Source organism: Pyxicephalus adspersus, chromosome Z (genome assembly GCF_032062135.1).
Source record: "Pyxicephalus adspersus chromosome Z, UCB_Pads_2.0, whole genome shotgun sequence".
NCBI lineage: Eukaryota > Metazoa > Chordata > Amphibia > Anura > Pyxicephalidae > Pyxicephalus > Pyxicephalus adspersus.
This window is the reverse complement of record NC_092871.1, coordinates 55,403,451-55,418,762: the sequence shown is the minus strand read 5'-3', so window position 1 is coordinate 55,418,762 and position 15,312 is coordinate 55,403,451. Positions and strand designations below refer to the sequence as shown.

The following is a 15,312-nucleotide window of genomic DNA, read 5'->3' as shown; positions in this document are numbered from 1 at the left end:
AGATTAGTTTTTTTATCAAAAAACTTTATTTATGCGAGTACTATTTATTGTTGGCAAGAAAAAATTTTGCGGCTCTTTAAAAACTTCGAAATTTTGTAAATTGTAATTTTTGGCTCTTCCGACTCCAAAGGTTGCAGACCCCTGCCCTAGTCCAAAATGTTCTTATTTTAGGATACTCCCACCATATATGATAGGGTGTTCCTGATTTATTACATCCCCTAAAACATTTACCCCCACAAGTCAGCTGGAATTTATTAAGCCTAGATGGAACCATATACCATCTTACCATCAATTTATATTTGGTTTCCACCGCTGAAGCGTTAATGCTACTATAGGAAACCGCAGACTATATCTGATTCCAGTCTTCCTGGTGCAGTGACATACCCATATCTGCCTCCCATTTAGATATATTGGATGGAATGGCCATACTTGTTTGAACTAAAGTATTATACAGAGCTGATAAAACTCCTTTTACCTTTACATTTTGTACACACAGTCTCTCAAACCACGTCATATTATTAATTCCAACAGGTAATCTCAGCCTAGTTTGTATAAAATGCCTGATCTGGAGATACCTAAAGAGTTCCTCAGGTGGGGCTTCATATTTTTCTCTAATCTCGCTAAAAGAAAGAATCCTCTTCTACCCACCAAGAAAAACGCCTCGGTTCCTCCAGACCAGGAGGAAACAGCGGGTTCCCAATTATAGAACTTACTGGGCTATGACCAGACATAAGGCCCCCCAGTATATTTAATAGAGTCCTAAATTTTTAATGTATGTCTCAGTATTGGATTGGTGATGTGGCGCAGTTGTACCTCTGGAATCCAGAGTAATGTATCTACTGAAATTGGTGCCACCAATGTTTTCTCAATAGAAACTCATTTAGGAATATACTTTTGGGCATATTGTAAGAGGGGAGTAACTTGGGCAGCTTTATAGTATGAACTCAAATGCGGCACCGATAGGGCGCCCAGGTTCCGAGATCGATATAAAGTATGTCTAGAAACTCGTGGGCGCTTTGCCCCTCAAATATATTCTAACATTTTTATTTTGTAGCATTTTTAATACATGATTAGGCATAGCTAATGGAAGGACTCTCATAGGATATAGAAACTTTGGTAACCAGGACATCTTTATAGAAGCTCAACTATGAGATTTGATAACGCTTGCATGTTTCTAATAAACCAATCAGGTGTTTCACCAAGTCAGGGATATTGACACTATTCAAAAGATCATATGATGAAGGATTATATATACCCAAACAGCTGAGTCTTTTTAACTTCCATTGAAAGGGAAAGGATTCTTTGAGCAATTTTACCACTTCTATTGATAGATTAAAATTAAGAGCCTTACATTTTGATTTATTTAGCTGCAGCCCCGAGAAGGCCTGAAAACCTTCCATTCCCGCCATCAAATTGGGCAAAGTTACCATGGGATTCATCAGACTAAAGAGAATATCATCTGCAAAAAAGGAAGAGTTTGTGTTGTTCCCCGTTTATCTCTATACCCTGACTGTCATGGCGTCACCAAAACTATCTTCCAATCGGGATACCAGGATTGTCGCCAAAATCTTTGCAACCAGATTAAGAAGAGAAATCGGCCTATAATTAGACCAATTCATCGCGTCAGTAGAGGGTTTTGGTAACATACAAATGGCTGCTTCCAACATGCTCGAATCAAGGGCTTCCCCTTTCAAAATCCCATTAAATGTCACCACCAGGTAAGATCCCAGTATTTGCTGGTATTTTTTATAATATACTGCTGTAAACCCATCAGGTCATGGTCTCCTATTGGGTTTAAGATCCCCAATAGCTATAAACACTTCCAACAAAGTAATAGGGGCTTCCATAATTTCTATTCTATTAGCGGTAATTTTTGGAAGGTTTATAAACTGAAAAAATGTTTCCATAGCTCTCTTATGGAAAGAATGAGGAGTTTGGTACAGTTGTTGTAGATGTTCATAAAATTCCTGCAATATATGCATTGGATTACTAGTGGGACCAATCACATTTACCCTAAGTCTTTAGGTGTTTGGGCGTCTTTCAGAGTACCTCAGCCTAATTGTCAATAATGTATGCATTTTATTACTTTATCTGTAAAATCTATTATTTTTCCATCTCAGTGTTTTCTCAGCTATAGATGCTGTGCAAAGATTCAATTGTGTACAGACTTCCTCCATTTGTCGTCTTATACTCTTATTTAATAAAGCTTTCTACTTTTTTATTAGCTTTTCGTATTTAAATTCTAACTCCATTACTTTTGCCCTACATTTCTTTTTAATCTGTGAGGCTATCTGTATGAGTCGTCCCCTTACCACCGTCTTATGCACCGCCCATAGCATACCCGGTGATGTCCTAGGATGTTGGTTTAAAGAAAAATACTCAACCAAAATCCCTTGTACTTTTTGATTACTTTTTGATCCACCTCAGGGTTACTGAGCAAAGAGTCATTAAGTGACCATCTAAAATGTATCAGGCTTAGGAAAAAGGGAAGACAATGTAGCCCAAACTGCGTCATGGTCTAACCATGGGATCACCAAAATATCACAAGATAAAACCAAAGGCAATGCTTTTTGATATATTAAAATAGGGTCTATACGGGTAAATAGTTGGTGAGGATGGGAAAAATTGATGTACTCCATTTCTTTAGGATGTAGTTCCCTCCACATATCTGACAACGTTTCAGATTTCACCAAATCCAGCAATTTATTTGATAGTATATTATCCCCGGATACAACAGAATCTATAGATATTTTTTTTCTTGTCCATACTTGGTTTTAGAGGAACATTTGTGTCACCACACATCATCAAATTGCCTTGCACATTTTTGCGCAGCAAAATCATCAGTTGTTCAAAAAAAAGGCAACTGATTCTCATTAGGAGCATAGTAAGACACCAATGTCACCTTAGCGTCATTTAGTGTTCCAACCAATATCAAGTATCGGCCATATTCATCCACCACCTTTCTATCACATTGAAATGACACTGTTTTCCTAAAGCCAATAAGCACCCCTCTTAGTTTTACTGCTGCATTAGCTTTGAAAACAGTTGGATAGACCGCATGAAAATATTTTGCAATATGTATGCAATTTGTATGTACCCTTTTCCTGTCACAAACATTTGTACAATATGCCGCCTGCCTTACACCGGAAATAAAAGGGAAAAGATACAGAATAAGACAGGGGCGACAACGGACAGACAAAACACTAAACATTATGCATAATATATACACCCAGGGTGTGCAGAGTGGAGACCTGCTCTCACCCCGCATCCTCCCTTTCTGATAATACAAAAATGCAATATAAACAAGAGAAGACTTTCCAGTCGCCCCGAAAATGTCATAAGGCATATCCCCTAATTAAATGACAGGGGATATCCCTGGCAACTTACAAAAGAGCGCAGTGACTTCTACACCAGGACCAAGGCACATTAATAAATACTCAATATACTAAATATTCAACTAACTGTTTAAAGAAGATTATGCTCCTAGCAAATACATAATGAGTATCCCAAATAAGCTAATAGATTTATATCCAGATTTATCAGAACATTATATCCATTTGAAAAGGGGCCTTTATACATTATTGACCAACATTATTTCCATAACCCTGAAGTAAAGCAGGAAGAGAAAAGAAAGAGAGCAAAAATGAATTAGGTATTCAAATATTGCTCTGAGAGAGTCTCAAGCGTTTAAGTGGATCTGTGACCTTATGCTCCTTAGTCTTCTTTTGCTGATGTATTTCAGATATGCGTGCTAAAAGAGGGTTAGGAATATCCACATGGCCTCATTTCTCATGTTGATCACAGGCATAAAGTCCCATTTCCTGAAACTGATTTCTGGCCTCCTCTATAGAAGAGGTAGCTTGTAACTTGCCCCCATATGTAAATAACAATTTAAAGGGGAAGCCTCATCTATAGGGGATCTGCTGATTCTGTAGGATCTGAAGAAATGGTTTCATCTCTCTGCGACGCAATACCGTTGCTGGAGCCAAGTCCAAAAAGAGCTGGTAATTATGACCTTGAAAAGTGAGGGGTTCACTCTTTCTGGCTTCCTTCATTGTCGCTGCCTTCATTATCGCATCTTTGACACAGGGGTAGTGCAACTTAACCACATTGCTCCTTGGTAGACCATCAGCTTTTGGATTTACTGTGCGGTGTACACAATCCAATTCTAGCTTTCCCACTGCTATCTCAGGACATATTTCACAAAAAATGGCAGTCACTGTTGTATTAAGATCAGTTATACTTTCTGGTAAGCCACGTATGCAGAGGTTAGAGCGGCGAGCCCTATTCTCATAATCCTCCGTTTTATGATGTAAAAGCTGTACCTCTTGTTTCAAATATTCAATATCCTCTTCATGCCCCTCTAGGAGAGTGGTAACATCATCTACTCGCCCCTCAAGTTGTACTGTACGCTGGCCCAGCTCTCTTAGCTCCCTTGTAAAGTGCTCTATAATTTTCTTAGTAGTACTCTCCAATGCTGTATGCAACATTAACTGAAATTTTTCCAAAAGGCTTTCTGATTCTGAAGGCTGTGATTGTACAACTGGTGTTGAAGGCAGGCTCTCTGTATACATCTCTGTTTCACTGGAGCACGCGTTCCTTTCCTGACACATGTGAAGGGAGGAATCGGCCATCTTGGCTTTCCTGCATGCTGAGGCTGCCTGTGTTAACACACGCTGCTGCCAGCTCTTACCGTGAGTCGGCATCTGAGTTTCTCCAACTGCACGTTGCTCAGGGAGCTCCTGATGCCAGAACCGCCGCTTGATGTGCACATTACAGCCCTGTTTGTCCCGGTGTAGAGTGGGCATGCGCCAGAAGATGTGACTCTGTCACCACTGCTTTTTGCACTGGCAGTAGAACCCCTGGCCATAGCCATCCAAAATCATGTTGACATTCAGGGTATTGAGATGAAGGGGGAGCAACATAAACTCTGTCTTTTTGCAGAGGATATTCTCCTTAGTTTGACAAATCCCTTGGTACCTTTGCCCAATTTGATGGAGGTACTGAAGGGTTTTCAGGCCTTCTCTGGGCTCCAGTTAAATAGCTCAAAATGTAAGGCCCTTAAGATTAATTTACCAATGGAAGTAGTGAAACTGCTTAAAGAATCTTTTCCCTTTCAATGGGAGTCAAAAAGACTTAGCTATTTGGGTATATACCGTATTTTTCGGACCATAAGACGCACTTTTTTCCCCCCTAAAGTGGGGGGAAAATCAGGGTGCGTCTTATGGTCCGAATGCATATTTTTTTACTTACCTGTATCCCCGCAGCCAGTGTCCTCCTCTGTGTTCCTGTGTCCCAGCGTGCGGCACTTGTGCCCGCCCACGAAGGTGGCGCCGATTGGTTTGATGAATGCCGATCGGCGCCGCCTTCATGGGCGGGCACAAGTGCCACACGCTGGATCTCAGGGACACACAGAGGAGGAACACAGACAGAGGCAGATAGCAGCCAATGTCTGTGTTCCTCCTCTGTAGGAGGCTGCTATCTGCCTCTGTCTGTGTTCCTCCTCTGTGTTTCCCTGTGTTCCAGCGTGTGGCACTTGTGCCCGCCCACGAAGGCGGCGCCGATTGATTTGATGAATGCCGATCGGCGCCGCCTTCATGGGCGGGCACAAGTGCCGCACGCTGGATCTCAGGGGAAATCAAATGAATTTTTTTTTTCTTGTTTTCCGTGCGGAAAACCTGGTGCGTCTTATAGTCCGGAGCGTCTAATGGTCCGAAAAATACGGTATATCCCCTCATCATACGATCTCTTGTACACTGTTAACATCCCAGATTTATTGAAACACTTGATAGGCCAATTGGAAACATGGAAACGTTATCAAGTCTCATGGTTGGGTCGTAAAGCCTCTATAAAGATGTCCTGGTTACCGAATTTCCTATATCCTATGAGAGTTCTCCCATTAGCGATGCCTAATCATGTCTTAAAAATTTTACAAAGTAAAAAGTTAGAAAACATTAGGGGGGCAAAACGCCCATGAGTTCCTAGATACACTTTATATCGATCTCGGAACCTGGCCACATTGGTGCCGCATTTGAGTTCATACTATAAAGCTGCCCAGGTTACTCCTTTCTTACAATACCATTTCCAAAAAAATGTTCCCTAATGGGTTTCCATTGAGAAAGCAGTGGTGGCACCATTATCAGATGAAGCACTACTCTGGCTCCCAGAATTTCAAAGGCGCCATATTACCAATTCAATACGGAGACCTACATTAAAAGTGTGGGATTCTATTAAACATACGGGGGGCCTTATGTCTGGTCATAGTCCAGTAGGTTCTATAATTGGGAACCCGTTGTTTTTCCCTGGTTTGGAGGAGCCAAGGTGTTTCTCATGGTGGGTAGAGAAGGATCTATAAAGAAGTCATCATTTTATTATTGTGGCTGGGATTCTTCCTTTTAGTGAATTTAGAGAAAAATTTGAAGCCCCACCGGAGAAACTATTTAGGTATCTCCAAATCAGGCATTTCGTACAAACTAGGCTGAGATTAGTAGCTGGAACTTACAATATGATGTGGTTTGAGAGATTGTGTGTACAGAACACAAAGGTAAATGGAGTCTTATCGGCTCTGTACAATACTTTAGTTCAAACCAGTATGGCAATCCCATCCTATATATCCAAATGGGAGGCAGATATGGGCATGTTATTGGAACAGGAGGATTGGAAACAGATTTGGTCCACAGTGGCCCATAGTAGCATCAACGCTTCAGCGGTAGAAACCATCTAGGCTTGCTAAGTTTCAGCCGACCTGTATAGGAAAATGCTTTAGGGGATGTAATACAGAAGGAACTCTCTATCATGTATGGTGGGAGTGTCCTAAAATAAGAAAATTTTGGACAAGAGTATATCAAATAGCTTACACCTTAGTGGGTCCTGCCTTTCCTAAATAAACAGCAGAACCACTTTTGTGTTTGAAACCATTGTTCTGTACTAATACTCATTTTAAATTGTTAACATATCTGTTTACTTCAGTCAAAATGGTTTTGGCTAAGGCTTGGTGGTCCACAACCCCTAATGTGCAACAAAGTCAAGATTAAAATGACCTGGTTTCCAGTGAATGAGAAGATGAGAGCGATATTGTCTCCTTCGGTTTCTAAATTTCAAAAAATATGGTCACCATGGATCGAGCACTATATGCCTAAGGGCTGGTACTGGTCAATATTGACCATATAGCTACATCATTGAGTAAGTAACATAGTTCTCCCCAGAGGGTTTTAGCCGGTTGCTCCGCCCAGCTGCTGTGAATACCCCGCCCACCTCCTGGGCAGCTCTCATTCTCTGCACGGATCTCAGTAAGGATGCTCTGTGCTCAGCTGTTATCCGTTCAGGGGATTGCTGCTGCGATGAGAGGTGAGCACAGAGTTCAGCCTTCATGTGAATGAGACACAGGCAGCCTCACACCCCCAATCTGATACAGCTGGGATTTCTGTTAAAAAAAAAAAAAAAAATCTGCCTGTGAAATGTATTCACTGCTAGAGCTGTGTGTGAAGTTTGCATGTCGTTCTGCATCCTCACTGCTCTGTGTGTACAAACCTCCATATCTCCTAAACTGTATATCACAATGACCTGTAATTTTCAAGGAACACAGAGGACCGCCATAGATACTAGTTACTACAATTTCAGCCCCCCAGCATTAAAGAATTTCAAGATATGGGGGTCACAAATGTAAAAAGTTATGAAAATTGAACTTTGGAGTTGCTGTTTCAGAGGAATGTGCAACTAGGAGTCCTAAATTGAATATGCAAATTGGGGACCCCGGGGCCACCAACATAGCAAGGAGAATTAAGGGGGGCCCCTAAATAAATAAACCTACCTGTCACAAATCTATACCTATGAGACAACTGTCTGCTTCTCTTCTTTGTAACCCATTTGTTACAAAGAAGGCTTCTCTGAGGTGGAGTGTACAAAACTGAAAATATAGGTGCAAGTGGAGGGCACATTCTCCCCTTACAATCTCATTACTACAGCATCAATAGAGCATAGAACAGTCTGCCCATCAAAATGGGCCTCCCTGCCCTGTTACACATTGCTGTCCACTTATCTAACATTTTGAACTTCAAATGGGGAATGGGGAGATGTAAGAAACCAAAAATATAGGTACAATTGGGGAACATCTGTGACTAACATCCCCTAAAACTTCATCACTATGGCATCATTAGAACATAAACTCTGCCCACTACATTTTATGGAGGTTGAGGCACTGGAAGGTTACAGTCATGTATAACAGGAAAGTGTTAATTCCTCTTAATTCTTGAGAAATTGGGGTTTGAGGTAAGATGCAGACAGATATGTGTAACAGAGCAGGCAGCACATTTTGCTAGGTAGAGATTTATGTTCTCATAATGCCATAGTAATTACATTTTAGAAATGTTTAGCCACAAGTGTCCCCCACTTGCACCTACAGTTTCAGTTTCCTATGCCTCCACGTGTACCTTAAAAATTTCAAGTCAATACAACCAACGGTTTAGGAGATCTGAAGGTTTGAACACAGCCAGTTGTTAGGCTGCAGAATATGACAAGCAGCTATTACACACACACAACTATCACACTGCGCTGCGGATGACATCATTACACACTGTGGATAAATGTCACAGACAGTGTTTTTTATATAGAATATGGGCAGTGATGAGAGGGGGTCACTGGCTGTCTTGTCCCCCATCTGATATCACATGCATGATGCTATTAAAGCATTGCATTTTTAATATTATAATAAAGAGTGACTTTCTCTGTTATATAATAGAAAAATGTGCGTTTTTTTTTGTTTGTTTTTACACTTTTTTGGAGAGGACCTCTCCCCTTTAGTCTTTACTTCCATTTCGCTGAAGACCAAAGGGGAAATCAGCAGCCTCCTGGGATATTTGTGTCACATATCCCAAGAGGCTCTGCACTGCTCCTTGTGTGCATGCACCTTCAGAGGATTTCTTATAATGTAAAAAAAAGTGTTTAATCTTATGCATGCGCAGTGCAGGGCAGGACTGGACGTACAAGTGAGCATCAGAGAAAAGGTGGAAGCTGAGCCAGCATGGGAATGCTGGGCTACTTTTGTAAAAGAATCAAGTGAAAAAAATGTTTTCACAAAAGTTCACTTTAACTAAATATAGACACAGGAGCACATCTGAAGTTAGGCTGAATTCACACCGGCAGTAAGGTTACATTTCTCCATTCCTCATGCCAGGAACCACTGCTGCTTAAAAAACTTCTAGCTCTGAAAAAGCCCAGCACTTACCGCCTGTTACCAATCCTAGGTGCCTAGCCGTTGCCAGAAGTCAGGTGGGGTAAATGTTTTTTGCTGATAATATGAACTAAGCCTAACTTGTTACACCACATTCATTATACTATTACACTACTACAAAGGAATAAACTCTTAAAACTTAGAACACTAGAAAGTTGGGTCACAATACATGGCATAGGACAGTTGTGGCAAAATACACAGAATAGAAAAACTGGATATACTAACGGTGCAGGCATTACAAAGTTGGAACATATCATTGGGAGAAGGTAGAACACTGAAACAATAGAAGGTTACTGGATACCCATGGCATAAATAATTGGGAGCACTAAATTTGCCATCTTTTGACACACCCCCTTTTTGACCAACCGGCTACAGCTTCCCACCACCTGGCTGAAAAAAATTTCTGGGGAGAACACTGATTAGGATGTAATATATATTAGCTGGCCTGCTCTTCCTTCCCCCCTTTCTCCTTTGTCCTTGTGTTTTAGTGTTGTTGATGTTTTATGTAATATGATAAGATTATTTGGGAAAATATGTCAAGTTTAACTGATTGGCAAAAATTGGCATGCTATATTTAGATAAAGTGAAAATGGAAAATAATAAGAAAATACGCAGTACCACTAGTATAATATAAAGTGAAAAAGAAAGATGAATTCCTATTTAATTCTAAGTCTAAGGGAGTAATGAAGATTGAAATAATATGGAATGAATAATTGTAAAAGATGAAGTATTGTAGGCTTCTTCTCCTCTCTCCATATATCACAGAGAGATATTACAGTAATTACACTAATTTAATTACGATTTGGATGAAGATTCACAGGTCACAGGGTTTTTTTTTTTCTTTCCTACGACAAAACAATTAAATAGAAGCATTTGTATAAATATGTTGTAAGAGAGGGAAAGGGATTAATTATTTTCTCTCCCCTTATCACTAGGATAAGTTAAGATAACAGGGTAAAGGAGTGCATGAGATAATTTTGTCACTGAGGAAAATTTGAGGGGGTGGGAGTGGGGAAGTAGGTGGCAATACAATGATGAACTAATTAAGAGCACACTGTGTAATGAGGTAACAATTCTAATAAAAGATAGAGATTAAACAGTAGTTTAAAGCGAGAAATGTTAGAATATAGCAGGGTTCTCCCCAGGCCCTTTTAGCTGGGCGCACCACCCGGCACTTTTCAGCACCCACCCGGCTGTTTTTGGGTGGTTACTAAAGAGTTTAGTCACAATACAGGGGCTGCCACCCACCTACAATTTCTTCCCACCCGGCTTAAAAAAAATGCTGGGTTGAGCACTGAAGTAGGATAGACATATAGAATTAAAGAAGTCGGAAGATTGTGTTGTATAGCCGTTATACTGTTAGGATATATTCTGTTGGAATATGAATGATTTATGACACATTTTATATTGGCTTGTTTGATTTATTTGTATTATATAAATTAAAAACTAATAAAACTAAGAAATTGAAAATTTGAAAGCAGCCATGAAATTATCACTGTTGTCTGGCTTTGTGGTTTGGTTTGTTTTACTATCAACTTTCAGAATGTGTGATAGCTTCAAAGGGATATCTGTCCATGGCAAAAGAGAAGCACAGGTACCTTCTGGTCTTAGCTCAGCACAGATTTATTCATGTTATAAATACTATTTTTATGTTTTAACTTGTGCAAAAAATAAAAAAGCCTTGGGTCTTAAAGCAGAAGTAAACTGAAAAAAAAAGAAAACAAAAAAACTTTACCTTCGCAGATCTGTTGATCCCTCTGGAGGTTTTCTGGATCGAGTCCCACATCATCCCGGTATATGCTTCATCTTCCACCATCTTCTTTCATCCTTCCCACATCACCCGATCTCGCACTGCACAGGAGCAAGTTCAGGTGGCACAGATGGGGAAAAAAAAGTGCCAAACTCATTGCACAATCGTGAGATCAGCATTTTTTTAATCCCATTGAAGAAAAAAGCTTTTTCTGCACATGCCAGACATTGAAAATTTACAGAAGGAGGAGCCAAAAGCCTCCTGGGAACCATGACATATGTATGCTGGGAGACTCTGTTCTCCAATTCTGCCTTGATCGCTGGGGAGAGGGGCTTTACCTTTTTTTTTTTTTTTAATAACCTTATGTAAAAGGGTTGTCTAAAGTAAAACAATAGTTTAGGTCAGCTTTATAGCTAAATGTAATGTGTTTGAGTAATGTTTTGACAGTGGCTGACAGCAGATACTTGTAGGATATTTGTAATTTAACATAAAAATATTAAAAATTACCATTAAAAGTATTCCTGGCATTGTTAAAATGCCATTTTCAGTACTTCTAGATACGAACGGGGCTTCCCTGCTCCCTCGTGTGCAGGACAGAGGCTTGGAGGGGGTTGTTTTGCATGATTTGCAGAATAAATCTTTCGCTACACACAGCTGAGACTGAGCTCTTTTGCAAGCTCTAGTAAATCTTTAATGACCAAGACAACCTCTGCAGTTGTTTCCTTTTGCATATCAATGCATAGCTTGCTCTAGAAGTTATTAAATGTCTAGGCCAAAAAAAAAGTTTTTTTTGTTTTATTTGTGATTAGCTCACAGTGAGGATTTTATATAGTAAACTGACACCACGCTGCCTAATAATTTGTTGAGACAAATATCTGTCCTAATTGCATTTATTAAAATATTTACCTGTTCCGACTTACTTACAAATTCAACAAAAGAACAACACTACAGTCCCGATCTTGGATGTAACCCAGGGACTAACTGTACCAAGTTTTTTTTAGGACCAATGAGTTTATTAGTACAGAAAAAAGGCTGAAAAAATCATTATGACAAAATGACAAATGCTGTCCTTTTGCACAACCTATAATGAGTGGATGAACAACGGATTCATAACCAACAAGAACAGCAAATTACCTAACAGATTAAACTGACCTGATATCCTCACTGATCATGCTGAGCCCAGGAGGTAAGGGATGCAGAGAGAGGACCTTATTCCACAGATCTTTCAGCCATGGATCCACCACAGCATCTGGACTATGAGAAAAGCAGACACAAATAATATCAGCTCATATTAATCATACTAGTTAGGGACAAGTATGTGCCTGTGTTCTTGGACCCCCAAATATGAGTGTTTCATTATTCTGGGGTCCCCAAGTATCAGTTTGTGAGTGTTCCACATCTCCACTTTTAGTTTGGTCCTTCAAATACTGGTACAAAATCGTCCACTGGCAAAAAAGGGTGACCAACAAAATTGTTCCCATTGAAATTGAATGTAATTTTAATGTAAGTACTTACTTACTTATACTTTTAGGTAATGGCTTTTACACGTAATTTATATCAGTTCATACAAACACTCTCCATCCATCTGAAACTGGCCCGCCCCTGCCTAGCTCATCTGTCAAATTTTAAAAGTCATTGTAGCCCCTGAGGCAAAAAGTTGCTGTTTCACTGTAGCCCGAGGCATTTTTGCTGTTTCTGGATCTTCAAAGTATACTATTGCCCTATCCCCATTAGAAAGATCATATAATATACAACCCACTGCCTTATAATTACCCTAGATCATGCTGTTCATCTCCTAGAGCGGGAGAAACAATTGGGATGGCACCAAGCTGGAGAAGCCTCTTGTGTAGTTTCTTGGCAATAAAGTTGAACCTGTTGTAACATGAATTGTTAGAAATATTAGGTACTGAAAAGATATTAGCATTGCCTGCATTGGGTCCTCTGTTAGAATTCATAGTTTTATTTTTTTAACTCTTAAAAAAAGAGAAAGGAGAAAGAGAAACAACTCTGAATGCTCTGACCAGCAATACTCTTACTGAGCCATTCTAAGAAATAGGTTAAAAAGTTTTGAAAAAAAATCAGATCATATCAAAAACCTGTATCTTGGAATGACAGTGCTTTCTCTCTGCTGTATGTGAGGACAAATTTATCAAAGCATTGTTATGTTTAGTGACATAGCTGCCAGTTATTGGACTACACATCCCTGTATCAACTAGGCCCACACCTTTCTGGGGGAGGCAGTGGTGTGGGTTGAAATACACATGTAGGACAGCAGAGAATGTTCCTGTTACTGCTTTGTAATGGCACTATGAGCGAGTGAATAACCAGCAGCTTCATTATAAGGTCAATCATTGAGCAAGGTCATGAAAAGGCAAAAAACAAACATATTTTACAAAGTTGGCATTCACATTTTTTTTTATCACACACAGACATGCTGTTGCAGTGAGAACTTTAAAAAAAGGTTCGGCCTTTAAAAAGATACATTTTTAATCATAATATTATAATAATATATACATATTACGTATAATACAACTATGACTGCCCTTCTACTTCACAGCTATACAACTTTTTCATACCGAGGGCTCAGCTTTTACTATCAGCACTTTTGTGTTAGGATCAAACTACAGACTTACTTTGGATAAGAAGAATCTCCAAGACCAAGAACAGCATAATCCATTCGACAGAGAGAATTCTGAGGCAGGTTTCTGCGGAAAATAAACCTCCAGAAGTTCTGGAACAATATAAATCAAAAGATATAATGACAGAGTGAATACAAGAAGAGAAGATCTGCACTGGCAGGATTAAAGTAAAAACTCCAAAATAATTCAACCAGTGATCTAATAAACACCATCTCTCTTTTTAGCACTACCATCATCAGAAATGGTTGCAGTGCATCAACTCAATGAGGGTTAAATTATTAAATAAATAAGGATTTTCACTTTGCTTCTATTATCCACTTACACGCAAGAAAAAAAATACTGCTTTTTTCCTTTCACTTTACTAAGTCTCATCCTACAAATTACTCCTATTGTAATTTTAGAAAGTATATATTTCCTGAAAGTCATGTTATATTTAGGATATTCCTTAGTTGCATTCCTAAATTCAAAATTTGCATATTAGCCTAGGTGGCCACTTCTACTATCACAGATCAGGAAATATGTGACTGCACAAAAATATATCTAACGGGACTAAATTGTGTTTTGTTATAACTGAAGTTTCACTTAGACAGTTCTTTTTACATTTTTTTTTTTACCAGTGTATCACTTACTCTCATATTATCTGGTGGGTCACCTTGTCCTGTCGTCGCACAAACGAAGATGACAAGAGATTCATGAATGAGATTCCCCTGCATTAAATGATAATAGGTGAGTCATTGCAAGAACAAAAATTGCAGGAGTTTGGAGGTCTGCAAGATATACTGCAGTCTGAAAAAAAGCAACAAGGTATATGAAGTGAGACAGTAAGAGATTACATTTTGATGCTTGATAAATATGTTTTAAAAGTCACTTTGTGAGCAATTAAAATGTCTTAACAGCTTACCATATTACTTTGACCAGTATTTTTTGACCAGCCATAGCTAAGCTATGCGGTGGAGGAAACCCTAATTACCACATTGAGAACATTCAAAAACTATCCAAGAGAATAAGTAGCAATGTAACTTGCCTATTGTCTAACAGTTATCAGTCACAGAGCACAGTAAGTGAGGAGATCTAATGTATTTCATGTGGAATGTTTATTATTTTGACTTCCTTGCCATGTGATGTAGGTGCTGAGATATGAAATATCATTCTAAAAGGGCATGTCCTTGGAAACATTCAGATTCGAGTCATCCTGGAAATGTTTACATAATATGTACACTGAAAAAAGATTATTTGGGCATAATACATTCTAAGAACCAAGCTGCTGCTCTCCCTCCTGTATGATATCAACATTGAAGCACTAACCACATTGTAGCTATCTGAGGCCTCCACTCTGCAGGCAAAGTGTCTCCGCCGGGCTTCTCTACCAATCCTGTCCGCCATATCCTCCGCTGTTCCTGTCTGACTTCCAAAAAGTACCAGGATCTTCCTTTCTGCCATCTGTGGTGCAAGTAGAACATATACGTTAGGTTTGGTAGCACAATACTCTTATTATTAGTGGGGGTAGGGGGAAGTGCTTTAAATGTATTCTCGTCTCAGATTAATTTTATGTGCCTTAAAACACCTGCCCACTTCCCCTTCCCTAACCACTGGCCCTTACTCCCACCTTGTTCTCTCTTCACTAGTCCCCTTTCCCCATGTAAAATTGTCTTCTCCCAACTTTTCTAGTTCCCTAAACCTTATCCTATTCTCTC

At 39.5% G+C, this 15,312-nt stretch overlaps 1 protein-coding gene across 8 annotated transcripts in view; it reads right to left on the bottom strand.

Moving 5' to 3' along the window:
* Window positions 1-15,312, bottom strand: part of NDOR1 (NADPH dependent diflavin oxidoreductase 1) — a 39,130-nt gene that overhangs the window by 22,926 nt on the left and 892 nt on the right. For 7 of the 8 annotated variants that reach the window (XR_011923235.1, XR_011923238.1, XR_011923237.1 and 4 more), the window contains exons 2-6: window positions 14,924-15,058; window positions 14,248-14,325; window positions 13,613-13,710; window positions 12,753-12,851; window positions 12,132-12,233 (exon numbers count right to left, since the gene is read on the bottom strand). Coding sequence is in view for 4 of the 8 variants with exons in the window: in XM_072429516.1 (XP_072285617.1) it covers window positions 12,132-12,233; window positions 12,753-12,851; window positions 13,613-13,710; window positions 14,248-14,325; window positions 14,924-15,058 (512 nt within the window). In the remaining 4 variants the exon portion in view is untranslated. Of the gene's footprint in view, window positions 1-12,131; window positions 12,234-12,752; window positions 12,852-13,612; window positions 13,711-14,247; window positions 14,405-14,923; window positions 15,061-15,312 lie in introns of those variants that run through there. The other variant, XM_072429520.1, reaches the window with a different exon arrangement.